The sequence below is a fragment of the Dunckerocampus dactyliophorus genome, chromosome 1 (genome assembly GCF_027744805.1).
Source record: "Dunckerocampus dactyliophorus isolate RoL2022-P2 chromosome 1, RoL_Ddac_1.1, whole genome shotgun sequence".
NCBI lineage: Eukaryota > Metazoa > Chordata > Actinopteri > Syngnathiformes > Syngnathidae > Dunckerocampus > Dunckerocampus dactyliophorus.
Window position 1 is genome coordinate 44,811,313 of NC_072819.1, and position 25,191 is coordinate 44,836,503.

General features: G+C 39.6%; 1 protein-coding gene across 14 annotated transcripts in view; it reads right to left on the reverse strand.

Annotated features, from left to right (window-relative positions):
- Nucleotides 1–25,191, reverse strand: part of plch2a (phospholipase C, eta 2a) — a 154,872-nt gene that overhangs the window by 20,728 nt on the left and 108,953 nt on the right. For 13 of the 14 annotated variants that reach the window (XR_008573538.1, XR_008573537.1, XR_008573536.1 and 10 more), the window contains exons 6-14: nt 23,255–23,348; nt 21,508–21,711; nt 20,044–20,164; nt 15,392–15,563; nt 12,635–12,742; nt 10,243–10,395; nt 10,056–10,154; nt 8,198–8,298; nt 7,862–7,950 (exon numbers count right to left, since the gene is read on the reverse strand). Coding sequence is in view for 10 of the 14 variants with exons in the window: in XM_054797594.1 (XP_054653569.1) it covers nt 7,862–7,950; nt 8,198–8,298; nt 10,056–10,154; nt 10,243–10,395; nt 12,635–12,742; nt 15,392–15,563; nt 20,044–20,164; nt 21,508–21,711; nt 23,255–23,348 (1,141 nt within the window). In the remaining 4 variants the exon portion in view is untranslated. The remainder of the gene's footprint in view (nt 1–7,861; nt 7,951–8,197; nt 8,299–10,055; nt 10,155–10,242; nt 10,396–12,634; nt 12,743–15,391; nt 15,564–20,043; nt 20,165–21,507; nt 21,712–23,254; nt 23,349–25,191) is intronic. The other variant, XM_054797600.1, reaches the window with a different exon arrangement.

Below are 25,191 nucleotides of genomic sequence, written 5' to 3' on the forward strand. Positions count from 1 at the left end.
CCCACAACACACCTTCGACAAGAGTTTGACCCGACCCTGTGTGTGAAACCTGTGGATGAAACTGATTCTCCAATTTTTCACAAAGAGTGTGTACCCAGACTCTGGTGGAAGGTGTGTTGTGGGGACCCCGTAAATGTCCAAAATACCCTGTTTATTAACAAGGAAAAAATATTCCTGTGAAGTTTAAATTATGCTACAAGTATTGCACGATCACTACATTTCTACATATATTACATTTACAATCTTTGTGTACTTGTACGCAGTAGATTGGGGGCACACACTGGTGAAATGTCTTCTAAACGTTTGTTATGTGGGAAAATGTTTGTTGTGCTGACAATGTACTTGCACCCTAAGGTGTTTAACATACTACATTTAGAAGTTTAGTGCAAGTGCAGTACTTGAGCAGAATTTTAAACCCAACAGGGATTTTTTTCTTGGTTTATCATCAATGTAGTCTGGGCCTTGACGGCGTCCCCACAACACACCTTTGACAAGAGTTTGATCTGACCCTGTGTGTGAAACCTATGGATGAAACTGATTCTCCAATTTTTCACAAAGAGTGTGTACCCAGACTCTGGTGGAAGGTGTGTTGTGGGGACCCCGTAAATGTCCAAAATACACTGTTTATTAACAAGGAAAAAATATTCCTGTGAAGTTTAAATTACGCTACAAGTATTGCACGATCACTACATTTCTACATATATTACATTTACAATCTTTGTGTACTTGTACGCAGTAGATTGGGGGCACACACTGGTGAAATGTCTTCTAAACGTTTGTTATGTGGGAAAACGTTTGTTGTGCTGACAATGTACTTGCATACTAAGGTGTTTAACATACTACATTTAGAAGTTTAGTGCAAGTGCAGTACTTGAGCAGAATTTTAAACCCAACAGGGATTTTTTTCTTGGTTTATCATCAATGTAGTCTGGGCCTTGACGGCGTCCCCACAACACACCTTTGACAAGAGTTTGACCCGACCCTGTGTGTGAAACCTGTGGATGAAACTGATTCTCCAATTTTTCACAAAGAGTGTGTACCCAGACTCTGGTGGAAGGTGTGTTGTGGGGACCCCGTAAATGTCCAAAATACCCTGTTTATTAACAAGGAAAAAATATTCCTGTGAAGTTTAAATTATGCTACAAGTATTGCACGATCACTACATTTCTACATATATTACATTTACAATCTTTGTGTACTTGTACACAGTAGATTGGGGGCACACACTGGTGAAATGTCTTGTAAACGTTTGTTATGTGGGAAAATGTTTGTTGTGCTGACAATGTACTTGCACCCTAAGGTGTTTAACATACTACATTTAGAAGTTTAGTGCAAGTGCAGTACTTGAGCAGAATTTTAAACCCAACAGGGATTTTTTTCTTGGTTTATCATCAATGTAGTCTGGGCCTTGACGGCGTCCCCACAACACACCTTCGACAAGAGTTTGACCTGACCCTGTGTGTGAAACCTGTGGATGAAACTGATTCTCCAATTTTTCACAAAGAGTGTGTACCCAGACTCTGGTGGAAGGTGTGTTGTGGGGACCCCGTAAATGTCCAAAATACACTGTTTATAAACAAGGAAAAAATATTCCTGTGAAGTTTAAATTATGCTACAAGTATTGCACGATCACTAAATTTCTACATATATTACATTTACAATCTTTGTGTACTTGTTCGCAGTAGATTGGGGGCACACACTGGTGAAATGTCTTCTAAACGTTTGTTATGTGGGAAAATGTTTGTTGTGCTGACAATGTACTTGCACCCTAAGGTGTTTAACATACTATATTTAGAAGTTTAGTGCAAGTGCAGTACTTGAGCAGAATTTTAAACCCAACAGGGATTTTTTTCTTGGTTTATCATCAATGTAGTCTGGGCCTTGACGGCGTCCCCACAACACACCTTCGACAAGAGTTTGACCCGACCCTGTGTGTGAAACCTGTGGATGAAACTGATTCTCCAATTTTTCACAAAGAGTGTGTACCCAGACTCTGGTGGAAGGTGTGTTGTGGGGACCCCGTAAATGTCCAAAATACCCTGTTTATTAACAAGGAAAAAATATTCCTGTGAAGTTTAAATTATGCTACAAGTATTGCACGATCACTACATTTCTACATATATTACATTTACAATCTTTGTGTACTTGTACGCAGTAGATTGGGGGCACACACTGGTGAAATGTCTTCTAAACGTTTGTTATGTGGGAAAATGTTTGTTGTGCTGACAATGTACTTGCACCCTAAGGTGTTTAACATACTACATTTAGAAGTTTAGTGCAAGTGCAGTACTTGAGCAGAATTTTAAACCCAACAGGGATTTTTTTCTTGGTTTATCATCAATGTAGTCTGGGCCTTGACGGCGTCCCCACAACACACCTTTGACAAGAGTTTGATCTGACCCTGTGTGTGAAACCTATGGATGAAACTGATTCTCCAATTTTTCACAAAGAGTGTGTACCCAGACTCTGGTGGAAGGTGTGTTGTGGGGACCCCGTAAATGTCCAAAATACACTGTTTATTAACAAGGAAAAAATATTCCTGTGAAGTTTAAATTACGCTACAAGTATTGCACGATCACTACATTTCTACATATATTACATTTACAATCTTTGTGTACTTGTACGCAGTAGATTGGGGGCACACACTGGTGAAATGTCTTGTAAACGTTTGTTATGTGGGAAAACGTTTGTTGTGCTGACAATGTACTTGCATACTAAGGTGTTTAACATACTACATTTAGAAGTTTAGTGCAAGTGCAGTACTTGAGCAGAATTTTAAACCCAACAGGGATTTTTTTCTTGGTTTATCATCAATGTAGTCTGGGCCTTGACGGCGTCCCCACAACACACCTTTGACAAGAGTTTGACCCGACCCTGTGTGTGAAACCTGTGGATGAAACTGATTCTCCAATTTTTCACAAAGAGTGTGTACCCAGACTCTGGTGGAAGGTGTGTTGTGGGGACCCCGTAAATGTCCAAAATACCCTGTTTATTAACAAGGAAAAAATATTCCTGTGAAGTTTAAATTATGCTACAAGTATTGCACGATCACTACATTTCTACATATATTACATTTACAATCTTTGTGTACTTGTACACAGTAGATTGGGGGCACACACTGGTGAAATGTCTTCTAAACGTTTGTTATGTGGGAAAATGTTTGTTGTGCTGACAATGTACTTGCACCCTAAGGTGTTTAACATACTACATTTAGAAGTTTAGTGCAAGTGCAGTACTTGAGCAGAATTTTAAACCCAACAGGGATTTTTTTCTTGGTTTATCATCAATGTAGTCTGGGCCTTGACGGCGTCCCCACAACACACCTTTGACAAGAGTTTGACCTGACCCTGTGTGTGAAACCTGTGGATGAAACTGATTCTCCAATTTTTCACAAAGAGTGTGTACCCAGACTCTGGTGGAAGGTGTGTTGTGGGGACCCCGTAAATGTCCAAAATACACTGTTTATAAACAAGGAAAAAATATTCCTGTGAAGTTTAAATTATGCTACAAGTATTGCACGATCACTAAATTTCTACATATATTACATTTACAATGCTACAAGTATTGCACGATCACTAAATTTCTACATATATTACATTTACAATCTTTGTGTACTTGTTCGCAGTAGATTGGGGGCACACACTGGTGAAATGTCTTCTAAACGTTTGTTATGTGGGAAAATGTTTGTTGTGCTGACAATGTACTTGCACCCTAAGGTGTTTAACATACTATATTTAGAAGTTTAGTGCAAGTGCAGTACTTGAGCAGAATTTTAAACCCAACAGGGATTTTTTTCTTGGTTTATCATCAATGTAGTCTGGGCCTTGACGGCGTCCCCACAACACACCTTTGACAAGAGTTTGATCTGACCCTGTGTGTGAAACCTATGGATGAAACTGATTCTCCAATTTTTCACAAAGAGTGTGTACCCAGACTCTGGTGGAAGGTGTTTTGTGGGGACCCCGTAAATGTCCAAAATACACTGTTTATTAACAAGGAAAAAATATTCCTGTGAAGTTTAAATTACGCTACAAGTATTGCACGATCACTACATTTCTACATATATTACATTTACAATCTTTGTGTACTTGTACGCAGTAGATTGGGGGCACACACTGGTGAAATGTCTTGTAAACGTTTGTTATGTGGGAAAACGTTTGTTGTGCTGACAATGTACTTGCATCCTAAGGTGTTTAACATACTACATTTAGAAGTTTAGTGCAAGTGCAGTACTTGAGCAGAATTTTAAACCCAACAGGGATTTTTTTCTTGGTTTATCATCAATGTAGTCTGGGCCTTGACGGCGTCCCCACAACACACCTTCGACAAGAGTTTGACCTGACCCTGTGTGTGAAACCTGTGGATGAAACTGATTCTCCAATTTTTCACAAAGAGTGTGTACCCAGACTCTGGTGGAAGGTGTGTTGTGGGGACCCCGTAAATGTCCAAAATACACTGTTTATAAACAAGGAAAAAATATTCCTGTGAAGTTTAAATTATGCTCCAAGTATTGCACGATCACTAAATTTCTACATATATTACATTTACAATCTTTGTGTACTTGTTCGCAGTAGATTGGGGGCACACACTGGTGAAATGTCTTCTAAACGTTTGTTATGTGGGAAAATGTTTGTTGTGCTGACAATGTACTTGCACCCTAAGGTGTTTAACATACTACATTTAGAAGTTTAGTGCAAGTGCAGTACTTGAGCAGAATTTTAAACTTCACAGGGATTTTTTTCTTGGTTTATCATCAATGTAGTCTGGGCCTTGACGGCGTCCCCACAACACACCTTCGACAAGAGTTTGACCCGACCCTGTGTGTGAGACCTGTGGATGAAACTGATTCTCCAATTTTTCACAAAGAGTGTGTACCCAGACTCTGGTGGAAGGTGTGTTGTGGGGACCCCGTAAATGTCCAAAATACCCTGTTTATTAACAAGGAAAAAATATTCCTGTGAAGTTTAAATTATGCTACAAGTATTGCACGATCACTAAATTTCTACATATATTACATTTACAATATTTGTGTACTTGTACGCAGTAGATTGGGGGCACACACTGGTGAAATGTCTTCTAAACGTTTGTTATGTGGGAAAACGTTTGTTGTGCTGACAATGTACTTGCATCCTAAGGTGTTTAACATACTACATTTAGAAATTTAGTGCAAGTGCAGTACTTGAGCAGAATTTTAAACCCAACAGGGATTTTTTCTTGGTTTATCATCAATGTAGTCTGGGCCTTGACGGCGTCCCCACAACACACCTTTGACAAGAGTTTGACCTGACCCTGTGTGTGAAACCTGTGGATGAAACTGATTCTCCAATTTTTCACAAAGAGTGTGTACCCAGACTCTGGTGGAAGGTGTGTTGTGGGGACCCCGTAAATGTCCAAAATACACTGTTTATTAACAAGGAAAAAATATTCCTGTGAAGTTTAAATTATGCTACAAGTATTGCACGATCACTACATTTCTACATATATTACATTTACAATCTTTGTGTACTTGTACGCAGTAGATTGGGGCACACACTGGTGAAATGTCTTCTAAACGTTTGTTATGTGGGAAAATGTTTGTTGTTCTGACAATGTACTTGCACCCTAAGGTGTTTAACATACTATATTTAGAAGTTTAGTGCAAGTGCAGTACTTGAGCAGAATTTTAAACCCAACAGGGATTTTTTTCTTGGTTTATCATCAATGTAGTCTGGGCCTTGACGGCGTCCCCACAACACACCTTTGACAAGAGTTTGACCTGACCCTGTGTGTGAAACCTGTGGATGAAACTGATTCTCCAATTTTTCACAAAGAGTGTGTACCCGGACTCTGGTGGAAGGTGTGTTGTGGGGACCCCGTAAATGTCCAAAATACACTGATAATTAACAAGGAAAAAATATTCCTGTGGAGTTTAAATTATGCTCCAAGTATTGCACGATCACTACATTTCTTCATATATTACATTTACAATCTTTGTGTACTTGTTCGCAGTAGATTGGGGGCACACACTGGTGAAATGTCTTTTAAACGTTTGTTATGTGGGAAAATGTTTGTTGTGCTGACAATGTACTTGCACCCTAAGGTGTTTAACATACTACATTTAGAAGTTTAGTGCAAGTGCAGTACTTTAGCAGAATTTTAAACTTCACAGGGATTTTTTTTTTCGGTTTGTCATCAATGTAGTCTGGGCCTTGACGGCGTCCCCACAACACACATTCAACACACCGAGTGCATATATTATTCGATATATTACATTGAACCTCTTTGTGCACTTGTCTTAAACTGGCTATGAAATCTAGTTTTAAACTGTTGTAAAGTTGGAGTGCATAATCTTGAGAAGTATCTATTTTTGGCCCTCATGTGTTTGTTTTTTTAACAGTCTATCAACATACAGGAGAAGGCCAAAAGCATACACACCTCTCAAGATTATGCACTCCCCTGCTGCAGCAAACTAGCTGCACTAACTATAACTTTCCTCTCAGTTGAATGACAGTTGAACACTTATTCAGGTAATTCTAATTTGTCACACAAATGCACTTACCTTGTGTCACACAAATTCTTTACTTTAAATTGTCACACACCTTCAATTATCCTTTTTTCTTCTTCTATAATCATTCCTTATGGGGACCAGGAAGTGGGCGGCACCCAACCATTTATGGAAAAGTGTGTGTGGAGAGCGAGTGTGTGCAGTACCAACCACAAACTACTGGGGGAGCTTGTGGGCATGCCACACACACACACAGCCATTGAAAACCATGGGTTGTGGGCCAATGCTAAAAACCACACGGGCACCTTCAGAACAGCTTCTGGGTTAATTTAATACCATTTTCTTTATGGGGACCTGATTTTTGGTCCCCATACCGAAATCGGTCCCCATGACGTGACTGTGTAAACAGATCTTTGTCCCCACAAAGATATGATTACAAACACACACACACACACACACACACACACACACACTTTTCAAATACATTTCCAAACATCAATTACTAAATGACAAAACACTAACAAGTATAATAAAGCATAACAAAAAGAGACAGCAGCTGGAACGGAAGTGAGTTGACAGATCTGCAACCTGAGGCACCTGTTTGCAACCACTAGTGTGTTGAAAACCACCCAAAACGGTAACAAGTATAAAAAGTAAATCAAAAAGACATGATAGCTGACAAGACCTGTAGCAGGAGGCACCTGCCTAAGTGTGTCGAAAACCACCCAAAACCCAATGATATTTCAATGCACAGTTAATGACGTGTACATTTGAAAGGATGAGAAGATGAGCTGGAAATCTCACAATCCAAAATATACAACATAAAGTGGCGAGAAATACATCAATATTGCAAATGATGCAAAATTGATGTGGGGTAGGATTAAATGAGCTTTGCTTCCTCCTACTCCTTTTGGACATGTGGAACTGTGAATTGTAATATGTGATGTATTTCAATGTAACTTGTGTGCATGTTCAAATATATTAAACCATTACCATTACATTTACATTTTTGGGGGAAATATGTTTTGTTTTGAACAATAAAAAAATAAATTAATGCACATTTAGAATACTGTATGTTTTGTGTAAACATCATTTTGCATACAGTCTTCCCTCGCCACTTTGCGGTTCAAATTTTGCAGCTTCATGACTATAGATCTGTAACGTATACCTGTATACCCCAACTGAGAAAACATAGGACATACTGAAAACTTTGTGAATGCCGGGCACTCCCAAATACATTCCTAATGTGAAATGGCATGACATTCGATTGGTTTAACTTGGGTTAATCACATGATAATCCCAGATAGGCATGTTTCTTCGTCATCTCGGTAGCAGAAGTCAACAAAATGGCTCAGAGCTGTGAACACATATACACACCTTGTGCGTCAATGTCATAGAGGCCCACCGAGCACGTGTATTTGACCAGGTCAGACAGAGCTCTGGATAACTTCATGGTTTTCTTCTTTCTGGTCAGTTGAAAATGGGAAGTAGCATTAAAAGTCAGATACATTTAAGAATGTACAGCGTATGATTTACTTCAAAGAAGTTATTGATTAAAACCTGATTAAAACCGGTGGAAAGTGACTGAAGATGTCAGCTCACATGTGCCAAGCGTGCTATTGTTATATCGCAACTAAAAATTTTTCCTTCTCAGTGGCTGGAAAACAGTCATTTACTGCAGTATAGCAGTCATGTTCCCCTTGCGTCTCTTACTTGTTGTGATGTAGGGGTGCTCGTGACGCACTGCTGGTGCTTTCTTGGTCCGTATCGGTGTCTTCCAAGCTTGAGGTCTTCTTCAGCTTCGTTGGTTTTTTCTGTTACGATAACAGCAAAGGAGGAAAGGGTGGATGCTCTTGATCAAAAACATATGTATGTTCAAGTTGCATAGACACTCGCCGCTTTTTGAGTACAACTGTTGAACTGCTCAATAAATCATAAATCGTACACAATACATCCAGTATTGTAGATGCATACAGACACAGTCAAGACAGTCTACAGCAGGGGTCACCAACGTGGTGCCCGTGGGCACCAGGTAGCCCCCCACGACCACATGAGGTGCCCGCAAGCCTGCTTTTCATTCAGGTTTTCAGTTAATAATGAAAGAACAGTAGAAAGAAATGCATTCTGAAATACAACATGTGAGTTGTGGACACCAGCATTTTGTTCATGTTCTGGTAAAACAAGCATATCGCTTTGTTTGGGTTTAAAATAAGCTCTGAAAATAAATGTTACAAAAATGAGTAGCTCTTGGCCGTTTTCATTTTGTAAAAGTAGCTCTCACAAGGAAAAGCGTTGGTGACCTTTGATCTACAGAAGTTCAAACAGTGCATCAAAATGCAAAATATGCTGGGATTTTGCTAAATTGTTCAAAGCACATGGCATGTGACACATAGTCAAGCTTCTATGACTGTTTCCATCCTGTGCTGCCATACCGTATACAGTGTTCCCTTGTTTAACAGGGGGTTAGATTCCAAAAAAAGTGTTAAGTGAAATCTGCGTCGTAGAAGTTGATTTTTTTTTTTTTATATAGCTCCTCCAGCACTTGTCTCCTAATCGTTCTTAAATTCAGGACACACACACTCATGGGGAGGCATCTTGCATCTTTTTTCAGTATTATAGCCCCTGTCAATGGAACAGCTTTCCAGGGGATCTGCTTTTACCTTAGGAACTCTCGTGGACCCAGAGATCCTCCAGCACTGGTCTCCTAATGGTTCTTAAATTCAGGACACACACACACACACACACTCACAGGGAGGCATCTTATCAGTAATATGGCCCCCATGTATGGAACAGCTTGCCCGGAGATCTCAGGGCTGCAGGGAATGTTCATGCTTTTAAGAGCCGCCTATCCTCATTCAGGTCACAGGCAACCTGGAGCCTATCCCAGATGACTCCAGGCGAGAGGTGGGGTACACCCTGTACTGGTCGCCAGCCAATCACAGGGCACATATAGACAAACAACAATTCACAGTCACTTTCACACCTTTTAGAGTTTCCAATTAGCCTAACATGGATATTTTTGGAATGTCGGAGGAAGCTGGAGTGTCGGAGGAAGCTGGAGTGTCGGAAGAAAACCCACACCTGTGCAGGGAGAAGATGCGAACTCAACATGCCCAATCAGAGCTTCAAACCCTCGATTTCCCGCCCACACACTAACCACTAGGTCACTATGCGGCCCCTGCGTATTGACTTAAAGAGTAAAAATGACGTCTTAAAAAAGGTATCTAAATCGGAATCTGTATTTATGAAGACAAGGGGAGGTCAAAATCCTGTAAAGTGAATAAACTAGCCAGTGAGAGTATTAAAAAAAGAAATCAGCCAGGCAGCTAGCGAGTAATCAGCTGCTGTTAATCGTATGCGATTCCCGGACTAAAATTCAAAAACCCTCATATTCAATTTCACGCACGAGTTTTGAAAATGATTTTCCACTACAAAGACCACACAGGTGTAACTATAAATCTTCCACAACATTGAGCAAAAAAAAAAAATCACACAATAATCCTGCTTCTTTTTCTCTTTTGTCTGAGAGGAGAATAAAAACAGACAAGCAGACAAAAAAAAAAAAACAAACCTTGCGTTTTGAGAAACTCCCCATGAACGAATGGCTTGCACGCTTATTGCTGCTGGTGTTAGCCTCCTCTGATGTGACTGCACCATCCTGCCCTTTAGCCTGAAAAAAGAGGTGAAACATATTTTAACAGTGTTTATCTGAATGGGGAAATGTGAGTTGATGATTTAATCTTTAAAAGTCTAAATACCTTAGAACCAGTCTTTTCTAAATCACCAGCAGGTGGAAGGGCAGCGATGGTGAAACTATCTGGGTCTTCTCTGTCTCGTATCTTGGACTCCTTCATCAGGTTGTCTAGCTTTTTCTTGGCCATGTTCTCCACTTGCTTCCTGTTGGCTGACATCTGCAGGAAAACAAACAAAAACACACAGAATGAAACATTTTTGAAATAAAATGTGTAGAATTTAGTGTAGATTCAATGAACTCATTCAACACCAAAGACGCTTTTATAAACCCGAACGCCCGATACAAACAACGTATTTAAACGTCTTTTTTTTATTGCGGGATGGATGTAGAGAGGTTGACTGAGGTGATGATGCAACTCCCCACCAATGCATCATGCTTCAGAGCAATGTTGATGCCACAAAAACGACCACTAGGTGGCAGAAGTGCATCTGCTAAGATCCCTGCAGGGACCAGGAGAGGACAGAGAACATTGTGAGGACATTGAGGAGCATAGCATGTGGAAATATATACATATATATATATGGATATTGTAACACATGCACACACGCACACACATGCACATACATACTGTAGTTCAGTTCCAAATGTGAAATCTGTAAATAGCTCATGGTGTTATATTTTTAAACAAATTGTTATATTATATTTGTTATATGTTATATTTTGCTTGAAATGTATCTTTTCACAAAAAGCTTTTCTAGTCGAGAAATGATATTTTCCTTGAAACTTACCTATGTTCGACTGCTGATTACGAAAATAGGGAAAAAGGTAGGAAGAAACTCTTTTTTTGTGATGAAAGACGGGAGTCTAATATTTCTTTTGTAGGTTCCATGTTTTTATAGCCATAGAACACAATATTCTGTGTGCCTTTAAAAATCACTCAAAATCGTCTAAAATGGCCGGTACTGAAGGGGTTGGCTTTTGAAAAATGGTTGGGATTGAATGAGTTAATATACTGGAATTATACGTAAAGATAAATACACAGCTCTCAACGTGCAATATTTGCTCACAAATTGAACTGCACCGTTGCATACCCGTAAAGTAAATTTGCACATGCCTATTATAGCCACCAGGTGGCAGGGTTTATCCATGGAAAAAAGAAATAAGCAGTCAAACTAAATATCACTATTAACAAACAAATACGTAGGATGAATAAAATAATTAAAATCAATAAATAACTGATATTAACTTGGTCATTTTGAGCATACCATGGACAGGCTTTGAATATGTTGCTGATTGATTGTTTTAAAAAAAACTCTTACAGACCTCATAAAAATAATATCATTGAATCAAAAGAGGTGATAGAAAAAAGAAAAGCATGTATTTGAGATGAACCCTTGTCACAATGGCCCATCGAGCCTGACCTTGTCCTCCCTCCCAATGTCACCGTGAAAATGCTCAACACACTCCATTAGTACACTGAATTTAAGAGTCGCTCAAATCACTGATGGTGCATGCTGCCTTGATGGGAAAGTTATTTACCATTTAAAGTTAAAAAACAGCGATGCAGCATCTGGAACAACTAGAACAACTTATTTGACCACTAAACTGAAGGTACTCCAACATACTGTATATATTTTCCTTAAACCTATTGTCACGTTCCTTTTCTGTCTTCCTGTTTCTCCTGGCGGACTGACGAGCCACACCTGTTGCCACCTGGCAATTAGTCATGTTTATTAAGCCTTTTCTTAAGCCATCTCCACCGATTTCAGATCAACACTTGCAATAAATGTGTTGTAACACATCAATTAGGTCCAGTTCTAGCACCGCTCACCGTGTCGCCTTAGTTGCCATTCTTCCTTAGTGACAAAGGAAGCAAAATACTTCACCAGCATCAAAGTTTCTCAATGAGTTGACTCACCAGAAAAACGCTTCCTCTACCACTTCAGAGAGGAGGTCCTTCACGGTTTTCTGGTTGCTTTTGTATTGGTCATTTTTTAAATAATTTGTGGGTGCTCACTATCCCAAAAGTAGAAGTCCAGAAGCTTAACAGATAATAACAACACTTTCATTGAGAAAACACTGCAACTAAAGACTTGGTGGCCGTTAATATCAAAACGTCACTCGCTCACGTAATGAGTGAATGAAGTCACGGTTGTCTCATGTTTTACTCATTCCAAACTAGAATGTGCGTAATTCAAATTTGGTTGAGTCACATTCTGTATGTTTGTCTTCAGAGTGATTTAACCACCTACAAAACAGGGATTGATGCACAGTGATGGTGAAAATAGCACAGACAGAAATAGAAAACATTGCACAGCGCGAGTGGTTCTACCCCTACCGTTTTACAGAAGCACATTAATTATAATAATTAGACAAGAAGACGTTTTTTACTGTTAGATTCAGGACATTCTTTTTGATTTAACCAAGAGCCAAAACACAGCAATAGGCGTACATACATCTCCATTCATCAGCTTGCAGTCGTCCTCCATCTCGTCTGCACTGTCTTCATCCGACACATCTCCCTCCTCCGCATTCTCGTCAATGTTCGGTGGCAATTTTTTACCCTGATGGGAAAAAATATATACTTGAACATGTTAGCAATAACAATCATTTGTTCTCTTGAAGTCCCTCTATAGTTGTCAGTTGTAATTTACATTTAATTTACTGGAGTACATACAAACATACAAAAAAAAAAAAACAACAAAAAAACATGGTAAGAAGCTATAGGAAACAAGCCCAGAACACGCCTCATTCAGCTTGCCTCCCCGTGTTTCTCCATCAATTCTCAGTTTGTGCATAGTTTGGCCACAATCTTTATCTTCAGCTCACTGGATGGATGGTGTTGTTTGCCTCTTCTGCTCATTGCTGGTCATTCTTAGGTATGGAACCTCACAATTTCCAATTGCTTGATTAGTACTAATTTTCTTCTGTTTTAATTTGAGCAATAGGTAAGATGTCAATTTATGAATTTTATTTGTTCAAATTTTTTAAATCTAATATAATGGCATAAAGGACAGATCTAAAGAACATGAAAATTAAAGCAATGGCTGCCATGTTGTATTGGTAATATATTGAATATTGCACAGGAACTGTTGATAATATAACACACATAATTTTAATTCTCATACCTCAGTGGGATTAGTTATCTGTACTTTCAATTATTTAAAATCAGTTTCCAACTGATAAGCAATCGATCATTATGTCCTATATGTGCCATATTTTCCGGACTAAAGTACAAGTCACTCTGCAGTATACTGTAAGCTGCATCTGTCAAAAAAAAAGTGTAATGAAGAAGAAGAAAACATAAGTGGCAGTGGACCATAAGTCACGTTTACAGGTATATCATGAGAGGAAGGTGAAGATGAAACAAGAGGAGGCAATGTTTACACGAACAAAGAGACAAACGAAAGATACAGAAGCTGATTCTCCCCCCCCCCCCCCCCAGTATATGGATGCAATAACAGCTTACCTGTTGAATAAATGTCAGAATGTTCTCGGAGAAGACACTTAATACGTGACATGACGCCTGGTCGCATCCCTGTGTTTAAAACGTATCAAACTGCTGTATTTTAACACCAAAACTTCATTTTTTTATCCACAAATTAATTAAAATAGACCAAAAATCATGTGTGTGTTTAGTTAGTCTGTGGTTGACACAGCAGCTACAATCTCAGAGCTACAATTTATGGAATGATTTATGGAATGATTTTACAATGATTTTATGTTTTATGGAATGATTTTATGAAGTGATTTTACCCTTCTTTTGTGTAAAGCACTTTGAATTACCTTGTATATGAATTGTGCTCTATAAATAAACTTGCCGTGCCTTGCCTAGGCATAATTAGCGTCTGAATTTAACAAGACTTCTGTCTCAAATGCGACCTTTCTCAAGCCACACACGCATCGTATAATTATAGTTGCACATTACTTACAGACACATAGTCTCAGAGGCAGAAGCGTATCAGAAAGTATTCCGTAAGAAAAAGTGTATCATTTGATGTGTGTGCCTAACTGCGTCACAAGCTCAACTCAATGAATTATTGTGGCTATTGGTTGTCGCCAAAAACAACCACAACCCCACTTTCGCTTAAAGTCAGCACAAGTTATATTATATGCTGTATATATTTTGATATGTAAGTCGCGGAACCAGGTAAACTCTGAAAAAAAGTGCAACATATAGTCTGGAAAATACGGTAGCAGCCTGCAGGTAAGTTCTGGTAAAAACGTCATGATGTGTCCTATTAGATTAAAGATAAAATCCAAATTAAAAAAATGATGATAAAATCATCACTCCTCCCAGTGCTCCCACATTGGTGCCATAATGAATAATGAATGCTGACTTGGCACACACATAGTGGTGCAGCAGTGGGCTGAGAAGTTAATGTCATGTCAGCGAATGGCGCTGGGCCTTCTCTTCACTGAAACCTTTTGGTGTCAATACTTGACTCCAACACCGCTACAGTAAGGCCCTCCCTCCTGCCAGCAGGGGGCTGCTGCTTACCATCAAACTCAGTACAGTACTCAGTACAGTACTGTACATGACCTTAACATCCACTACTATGGATTTACATTCATATTTCTGCTTCAATTTGATGACTAATTAAATGAAATGAAAGGACAAAAATGAAGGCAGCCATTACCAGTGTCACTTGCATTCATTCAATTTTTTGGTACCATATTTGCGCAGCATTTCCAGCACAGTCATTTAAAACATTCAGTACACGACCAGGTACAGAATAAGTACTGACTGGGGAGTATTTTAGAAAAATGTTGCTCATGCACAATTTGAAATGCTCATTTTAAATACCCTAAAGTAAAATAATTGTAAAATGACATTTACAATGAAGTAAAATCGTGCAAATAATTTGGATATAGCTTCTGTTTAAAATGATGGGTTTTTAAAACTCCACAAGGGCTCCTGGCCAACAGCTAATCAAGTGATTGTAACTAATTAACTGCTGTCTGCAGGGAATTGTTTTTTTGATTAATGATGCAGACCAAATAAAGCACAGGGCTTCAGACAGTCAATTTACACCAATAGATTGTTATTATAGCCTCAACTCAAGTTGTCTTCTCATGCAACATGTCCAATTTCCACCGCTTCAATCTGTTCAGAAATCTCCTACCTTTGAAGTCTGTTGTTTGAGGTTGAAACAGCAAGTTATAACACAGTACTTATATTGAAGTGGGTTACAGCTCAATGTAGATTTTACCTTAACAAGGATCTTTCCCTTAAGGTTCTCTGGTGAGGGGAGCCGTCCGGAGTCTTCTGCTTTGATGTTCGAAACATCCAGTTTGTCCCCTAGAATATCAATGAGGTACTGGGCCATCTTCTTTTGTTGAGGGACACTGCAGTGGTTCTCTATGGACAGGATAACCGGGTAGCTAGTAGGAGCCAAAAAATGACACACAGGAGAGTGGAGTTATGAGGCTGAACTACCGGAGAAGACACACACAATAGCGTGACATTTGTTTGTATTGCTGTGCCTCAGAGTACGATGTAAAAATCTATCATCAGAATTAGGGATTTGATATTCATTGATAGTTGAGATATGATGGGAAGTGACATACAGCATTGCTCGACTGCTGGAAATGAATTCCCCAATCATCTTCCAGTCAAATGGCAAGGGTACACTTCAGCTGCTGTTTCTTTTTTGTCTCGCTGGATATATCCCCACTCACCAAAGTGGAAGTGACCTTTGAAATGGCAACAATCCTCTCAGTGCACACAAGACTTTTTGCCTCATTCCCTTTTCTTTAGACTTAATACAAAAAACTCAAGAGAAAAAAAAAGGTAATATTACAATGTATTAAATCATAAACAATTAATCCAAGACATGCACCTGTAAGCTTTAAAAGTGATTAAATAGCAATAGCAATAACATAGTTGCAGCAGCAAGAGAATGAGACGAGATGATATTTGACCATTACTTTTAAGAAAACTACAATGACAAAATATAGAACTGGACACAAAGACTTTTTTATGTAACTAAATCACAAAACAATGCAGGAACATTTTGAAATGGTTTATACCTTTGCATGCATGACCTAAGAATGATGCCTTTAATTGTTGAACATTTTTCCACAAATTGAAACAAAAACTGAAAATAAGTTAAAATAATGATGGCAGTTGTAGCTGCTACCTACTAATCATTTATGTTGATGTGACGCTATGTAAAGACACATGTAAAATAGATTGCAGATTGCTGTACAGGACATTAGGTTTAGGTTCGTACTAAAAAAGAACTACGGTTCCCATGATGCCTACAGTGCCGAATCAGGAACTAGTGAATAAGTCCAAAGTAGTCCGAAATAGACGCTAGTACCACTATCAGTGTGTTTTGATAGAAGTCATATACAGCAATTATGTTTCGAGCTGCATATGAATTAACAGTTGATCAAATTTAAGTAGGTTTAATCAAATGTACAATTACTACAGCTTCTGCTTGGACATGACACCGCCGTAGCTGTTCAACTCTGATTTTGAAAAAAAAAGCACCCGCCGAGTGGTAAGAGACGCTGGTAACACTGAGGGAGGTGCAAGGTGTATAGTGTGCATAGGGCACCTAATGTGCGCTTCCAATCCTGCCTGCACTTTCATATTACGTGCATTATCATTCATAGTATAGGACTGGCAGACCGCGGTGGTGGTCCCGCTTTTTAAGAAGGGGTACCGGAGGCTGTGTTCCAACTATCGTGGGACCACACTTCTCAGCCTTCCTGGTAAGGTCGATTTAAGGGTTCTGGAGAGGAGGATTCACCGGATAGTTGAATCTCGGATTCAGGAGAAGTGTGGTTTTCGTCCCGGTCATGGAACTGTGGACCAGCTCTATACTCTCGTGAGGGTCCTTGAGGGTGCATGGGAGTTTGCCCAACCAGACTACATGTGTTTTGTGGACTTGGAGAAGGCATTCGACCGTGTTCCTCGGGGAGTGGGGAGTACTCCGGGAATATGGGGTATCGGACCACCTAATTCAGGCTGTTCGTTTCCTGAATGCCTGGTCTCAGAGTTTAGTTCGCATTGCCGGCAATAAGTCGGACCCGTTTCCAGTGAGGGTTGCCCTTTGTCACCGATTCTGTTCAATACTTTTATGAACAAAATGTTTAGGTGCAGCCAGGGCATTGAGGGGTTCTAATTTGGTGGCCACAGGATTGGGTCCCTGCTTTTTGCAGACGATGTGGTCCTGTTGGCTTCATTGAGCTGAGACCTTCAACTCTCACTGGATCGGTTTACAGCCCCGTGTGAGGCAACTGGGTTGAGAATCAGCAACTCCAGGTCCAAGTCCATGGTTCTCGCCTGGAAAAGCCTGGAGTGCCATCTCTGCATCGGGGATGAGATCCTGCCCCAAGTGGAGGAGTTTAAGTACCTCGGGGTCTTATTCACGAGTGAGGGAAGGATGGAACACAACATAAGCAGGCGTATTGGTGCGGCGTCTGCACTGATGCGGACTCTGCATTGGGCTCTCAAAGCTCTCAATTTACTGGTCGATCTACGTTCCTACTCTCACCTATAGTAATGAGCTTTGGGTAGTGACCAAAAGGATAAGATTGCGAGTATAAGCGTCCAAAATGAGTTTTCTCCGTAGGTTGGCTGGGCTCTCCCTTAGAGATAAGGTGAGAAGCACTGTCATCCGGGAGAAAGTCAGGGTAGAACCAATTCTCCTCCGTATCGAGAGGAGCCGGAGGAGGTGGCTCGGGCATCTGGTTAGGATGCCTCCCGGACGCCTCCCAGGGGGTGTTGTTCAGGGCACGTCCAACCGGTAGGAGGCCTTGGGGAAGATCCAGGACACGTTGGAGAGACTATATCTCTCAACTGACCTGGAAACACCTCGGGATCCCCCGGGAGGAACTGGACGGAGTAGCTGGGGAGAGGGAAGTTCCTGCTTAGGCTGCTGCCTCCGCGAAACAACCTCGGATAAGCGGAAGAAGATGGATGGATGGCTCATTGACAGTAGTGATGCCATAGTTCACAGTCTGATTGGCTTCTGGCTGCCCCGTTTTTGAGAGACAGCTTTTCTCTAAACAAGAAATACTGTCACGTTTTACTCCATGCTAACCACTACTAACCAACAATACAAAAATGAAAAACATCAATTATTTTCGTCTGTTTCTGTTATTATCTGGACAAATACTGACTGCTTTTGAATGCATGAGCTACTGGTTCTTAAAAAAGGAGCTACCGGTACATCCAAAAATAGACGGCTCACTGTCTGTGACTCTTCACAAGTCAGACGGCAGCTTTTCATTCCAATTTGCCCATGTCAGCCCTCAGCAGAACCAACCTTCATCTAGTCAGTGGAAAATCTGATTGTCCTTTGATACTGAATGGATCCTTTCATCCTACTCCTTTTGACCGATTTTAGGTAGAATATTGTGTTCGCAATAATGTTTTCAAAAACACAAAAGGATGAAAATCGCCCCAAATGGAGTATTCTTGCTCCTTTTCCTTCAAGAGCTCTGCTCTAAAAATAGAGCTTTTCTGTGTATCCTGCAGACTGTGTGCAAGTAGATTGGATTATCACCTCCTGATGCAGCCTGCTTGAAAGAGGAGGGGTGTCTTGTGCTTGCATGTTTTCTTCTCTACGCATGAGTAGAAATAATTACATCTATACATTAGTATATGTTATAGGTCATCTGTGCATACAGATGGTAAGAAGTTGTAGCAAAACTTGGGTGCTTCTGTGGCATGATGGCGAAGTGTGAAAGTTGCGTCATTCATGAGCCATTGCCTTCACAGTCATAACAACCTAACAAACTAAACACCCTTGGGAAACTAATGATGTTAATGTGTTAATAAGCACACATCACCACCACCATAACACCAAAAGACAGATAACCATCTGGAATGATGCTCTTCCGCTCTATCGTTAGAGAATCTATAATGCTTTATATCTGTTGATGCATTTGAGAAACAACAAGAGCATGAAGGGCCTTTAAGGCAATCAAAATAACTTCACTGGTGTTAAAAACAACAGTCATATTCTGTTATTGCATATTTATCCTTGTCCTTTGTTCCAAAGATAAAGTTGTGAGCTGTCAGTGTTTAAACACCTACGTTTGACCTTGTTGGCTAGACACATAGAAATGCCAACTTCCGGCAATCAAAATCAGGCATTTGTTCCCCAGTAGGTCCAAGATCCCCTGGCCACTACTAACAATGACTAGTATGTTACTTTCACAGTAGCTTTCATCTAGTTCTTTAGAAAATAACCTTTTCTCAAAAGCGCCCAAAACCCTTAATACCAGAAATGCTGTATTTGACCAGAATCGACACTCTGATCAAAATCTTAAGACAAAGTCATAACCAGCTCCCAACTGAACCTGAGGCTCCATCTTTAAGCCTTTCTGTAGCGGATGCCATCATATCGTTATCGGGCTGCAGTCAGCATTAATAAGGGCCTTAATTTGGGTGATGAGATGCCGTGAAAGCCAGATTTTATAACTGATTCTGACTTTTTAAGGCAATGGTCTTAAACCTTTTGATCAGGCTGAGTTTAAATGTACTTTTTGCTGACTGCATTTTTTTACTCTTAGTCCTGTTTCTTCTACTTACAATCCACCAGCACAAAACCTGAATAATTGTCATTTTCATGGAGTATATTATGTGTGCACACACTCACTCACTCACTGTGGCACAAGGACATCCAATGCATGAAGACAATATATAGTGTGTGAGTATTAGCAAACCTGAATAATCTATTAGAAGCCCGCAATGTTGCATTGTTTTGGCGTCTCTGTTCTCATCACCGCTAATACGGTAATCCATGTGTTACCATGAAAAAGTAACAAATGAATAAGCATAGTCACCAAAAATATGGCAAAAACAAGCGTGGAAGTGGTTGTGTGCATATATGTTATAACGTACTCATTCTTGACGAAGGCATATTTGTTGATGGTTTCAATAACGTCTTTGAAGAGGATCTTGGAGGTCAGAGTGTAGCCATGATGAACAATAGGTTCGCCATCTTGACCATCCCAGCAGTCCACTGTGAACAAGAGACATGAGCCAAGGCGTAAGGCAATATCGTTTCAATAAGACTGGTGGTGAGACCCTGAAAAGTGCCAAATATCCTTGATTCCATTGAAAGATCTTTCACAAAAGTACAATCTCTGACCATAGCATGCCTACGTAGCTCCTATATCTCCACTCTGACTACTTTTTTTCTTTGTCCAAGAGTTTGTCCTTTATCAAACGTTGCCTGTGTAAATACCTGACAGCTGCACAGACTATGATCGGTGTTGGCCTAAATCCTCTGACAAACATAATCAAGGAGTGGGCGGTGACCTTTTTCAAGAAGGTAATGCCAGGCACCCACCATTTGTATCCACCATTTGTCTTCCTCCCTAAAACATCCCCATCTTCATTTTTATGACATTGTGACCGAAATTTTCTAAGGATGCACTTTGTAAGTATTTGCTGTAAGTGCGTGCACTCATCAAGTACAAATCTTTGGTTGTCACGTGTCTAAACTGAGTAATGGTGAGTAAGTACAGTCAAACCTTGATTTTCGAACACCACCTTTTCCTATGATACAGTCATTAATGAATTTTTTTGCCAAAGGTTTACCTCGGTTTTCACACAATATTGCGTGTACCGCACCCCTGCATAAAATCCAGTGCAAAGCACCGTACGCGATGGTGACTCACTGTCCGTGCATTTTTATTGAGTGTGACTGCTAAATAACCCACCATGGGGCCTTAGAGAGTTGTGTCAGCAATTTGATAAAGAAGGTGAGAAACCCTGAATTCAAAAAAGAACTAGTTGCAAATGACAAAGATGGTGTCTCCTACCCTCCTCATTCCGCACTCCTTGCCATATTTGCCGAAGAGAGTGTTAATGATAATAATGTTAATGTTAAATGTTCATTTCTCCACTTCACTCATCTTTTATAATTATTTCATTCCTTTCATTACTGTTTTCTGCAGGTAAAATTGTAATGGTCTATGAAAGGCATTTTTTTGTTAATATTGTTGCGTGTCTGGAACAGACTATTTGGATTTACATTATTTACTATGGGAAAAATTGCCTCGGATTTTGTATGTTTCGGTTTTCGGCAGACCTTCTGGAACGAATTAACAAGGAAAACCATGGTACCACTATAATAGAATAACCACACAGCATACAGTTGAACAACTGCATATTACAAATGTATATCAGCTATTTCCTTTTACCCAAAACTTACGAGTCGTATTTCAAGTTTAACCGCGACAAGCAAGAGTCATTTATTACAGTAACAGTAACAACCTGTTATTGTGATTATTTTTACTTTTATAATTGAGTCAATTTCCTGTTTTGTTTTTTTTTGACAAGCGAGGGGGATTACAGTACCCTCAACACAGCGGCAGCCGGCCTGCAGTACCCAGGCATACATGTCCACCCTGGACTGGGACATTAGCTGGTCTCCCATCAAGTACGTGTTGTGTGAGGAAGCGATGAAGTAGTTGCACAGCGGCTGGCTCATGTCCTGGTTCACGTTGTAGTGATCTGGGTTGAAGATATCCCCTGCAGGGCTGCGCATGTAATTAGTAAACCCTGAAAGAAGATTAAAGTGTTGTTAAGAACTAGGCTGATCCAGGTTTTGTTTTCAGGCACCTTTTCTGAAGTACAGTCAAGTAACCGTACATACAGTAAGACTTACTGTAGAGTCTTGGTTATTTATTGATATGGATTTGCTTTCATCAGTGTTTTTATGAGCTGGAAAAAACTGAATTTCACATATTTATGATTTATAAATTAAATTTAGAAAAAAAAATATATATATATACATATATACTGTATACTGTATATATACATACACACATATACAGTGGTGTCAAAAAGTGCTGATTTCTTATTTTTTGCATGTTTGTCACACTAAAGTGTTTCAGATCATCAAACAAATTTAAACATTAGTCAATGACAACACAACTGAACACAAATGTGGCACGCTGCGAGAGGCATTGCTTATGCAGCTCGACAATCCGAGCACGTTCAAAAAGAGAAGCTTCTTAGCTTTAGCCATCAGGAGGGCATGACAGTGTGAATGCCTGACAGAAAATGAAAATTTTGAGCAGATTTTGGCTTTTATAGCCTTTGGTCTTAAACTTTTGATCAGGTGATAAACAACCTACTTTTTTTGTTTGTTTAAATTACAAGTTCCAAATGTTTTTTGCCACACTCCCCCTTCTTGTTTTTGCATATTGTAGCTCTACTTTAAACCTCATTAAGATCCAAATGTGCAAAATGATAACTGTAGCAATTTATATATATATATATATATATATATATATATATATATATATATATATATATATACACAGTATATATATATACACACACACACACACAAAACATTCAGTCAAATTTCTGGGCATTCTTCACAGCTACAGTATGTGTGGACAGCTGTAGATAGAAGCCTCCCCCCTCATCAGACTAATTTCCACATTTTTCTGCCTCAAACACACGTTATTAAGATGAGTTTTGTTGATAAGCGTGTAAGTCATGAGAAATAATTATTATGCTGCGCTGGGACTCTCCAGCCTGAGGAAAAAAACAACCCTTGTTGTTTCTAGAAAATGTTCCTCTTTTGGCTATGGAAAACAATGCTTTAATTAAGGGAAAGAAGTGATGGGGAACCTTGTACAATTGTATATTATCGTGTGACGAGAATAAGTTGAAAATTGAACATAAATTGGGTGTGATTAAATTATTAGTATTATAGTACAGTATATCCAACTGGCAGAAAGAAAAAAAAATGGCTGTTTTTATAATTATATTTTGCAGGGAATATCATTTTATAATTATCATGACAATCGCAGCAGACATAGTAGATGTAATATACTCTTAGATAGGGAATTGATGATTGTATTTAAGATAATTAGTATTAAACAAGTGGCATTGTTTAAAAAAAAATGTTCTGAGTGTAATGTAGTTTTTACCACAAACCTCTTACAAGATAATCAGAGATGTAAGAAGAGCATATATTACACGGTGACCATCTTGTTGAATTTCATTAAATAAAGTGAGAAATGAACTCACTGTAAACCTAAGTTACCCAACACATGAGCTTAAAGGTAAAGAATGCAAGCATACTTACCATCAATTCCTAAAACTCCTTGCTTCTGATTCTCCGAACATGGCTCAAATTTCTTGATAATCTCCAGACAATGGTCCTTGCTCACTTTGGTCATCTATAAAGTATAGGAATCCATATTAAAGAATGCCTCTTGCATGTATAGTATATTAATATTGTATTGTATATAGAAGTATACTGAAGCTATTTGTTATGTTATCTGTAAGCCAAAATTACTCTATAAGGCCCACTTCTCTCTGTCGGTACTGTTCTAAAGAGTGATCTGTATTGATGTTTCAAAGGGGGGCAGAGCAACGCTAGGTCAGTCACTGTGTTCACTTTGACAGGCTGTGCCTTGGAGGTAAACACACAATATCACACAAAAGTGAGTATAGCAGTCCCATTTGAGCAACTATTTGATTATATCCTCTCAAGGGACAATACTACTGCAATGAAACTTTTATATAATATACTGTATATAATATTCACTATACAGCTTGGAAAGCAGTGTAGATTTACTGTATGAAAAGAACAACGTACAGCCATTGTTTTCTGAAGAGCTGGCAAAACAAGGGAGTGCACCCCTAGTGATACCTGAACACGTCGTTAGAACGCGCTCTCTCACCTGTTTGATACATCATGATAATGTTTTGGCCTGCTTGACTGGACCATACAAATTTGTGCATAATGGATTTGAGCTGCTGAATTTGGTGTTTGGGTACACTTCTGTCATACTGGCCACTGGATATTCAATATGGCACCTTGTGGCAAATAACTCTCTGAGGATTTGAGAAATAGAATTGTTACTCTCCAAAAAGATGTCCTTAAAAAGGTTCATTGGGGCAAAAATAAAAAGGTTGGACCCAAATCTGCAGCACAATAGCCAAGGTCATACAGCAGTTTTCCCAGGTGGGTTCCACTTACAACAGGCCTCGCAAGGGTCGACCAAAGATGTCGAGTGCTTGTTTTCTGTCATTTTTTAAAAGTTGTCTTCATAAAAGAGAAGCATGGGTTCCGTCATCATTGCATCTATCTAGCTATCTAGATTGCATCAAGGGTTTCTGCATGGCCGTCCTCCCAGAAGGAAACACTCTTCTGAACCCGGCTCACAAGAAACCACACAAACAAGTTTACAATAATTACTGGATCCATGTCCTGTACTCTGGTCTGACCATGTCCAGCATACGTGGCGGCACCTTGCCAACGGTCATGGTCTGGGGTTGTGTGAATACTACCAGCACCGGGGAGCTGTGGTTCATTGAGGCAAACATGAATTTCAGCATGTGCCGTGACATTCTGAAGCGTAGGGCATGCTCCCCTTCCTTGGGAAACTGGGCCACATTTAGGTATTCCAACATGATAACACGACAAGTACCTTGCTGAGGAAGCTGAAGTTGGAAGTGACAGGAGTGGCCAAGTCTCCAAACCTGAAACCAATTCAGCACGGGTGGAGCATCATCAAGCGTGTGTAGGACTGCAAGGTGTCATCCATCAGCTCCGTAATGTGATTATGGATTAAAGAGGTGATAGGTAACAATGGTTCTCATACAAAATACGATTGGACGCTCACTGTTGTTGCCAGCCTACGTAGTTAATAATGGCTGTGTGTTGGGTTACTTTCAGAGGACAGTAAATATATACTGCTTTCCAAGCTGAACACTGACTGCTAGTTACAGCATATCCAAGTAAGTATTATCCCTTGAGAAAACATAACAAAATGGTTGCTGAAATGTGATGGGTATACCCACCCTTTGCGAGATATTATACTGTAGTTTCACTCTGTGATATGTGTGTTGGAGATTTACAGTGTTCCCTAAATTATCACGGGGGATAGGTTTTGGGTTTTTTTTTTACAATTATTATATATGTTTTGTGCTGCAAAACCCCTTCACCATACACTTTATACACTGTCTCATACAGGCATTAACATTTTCTCACATTTCTCTCTTGTTTGATTTTTT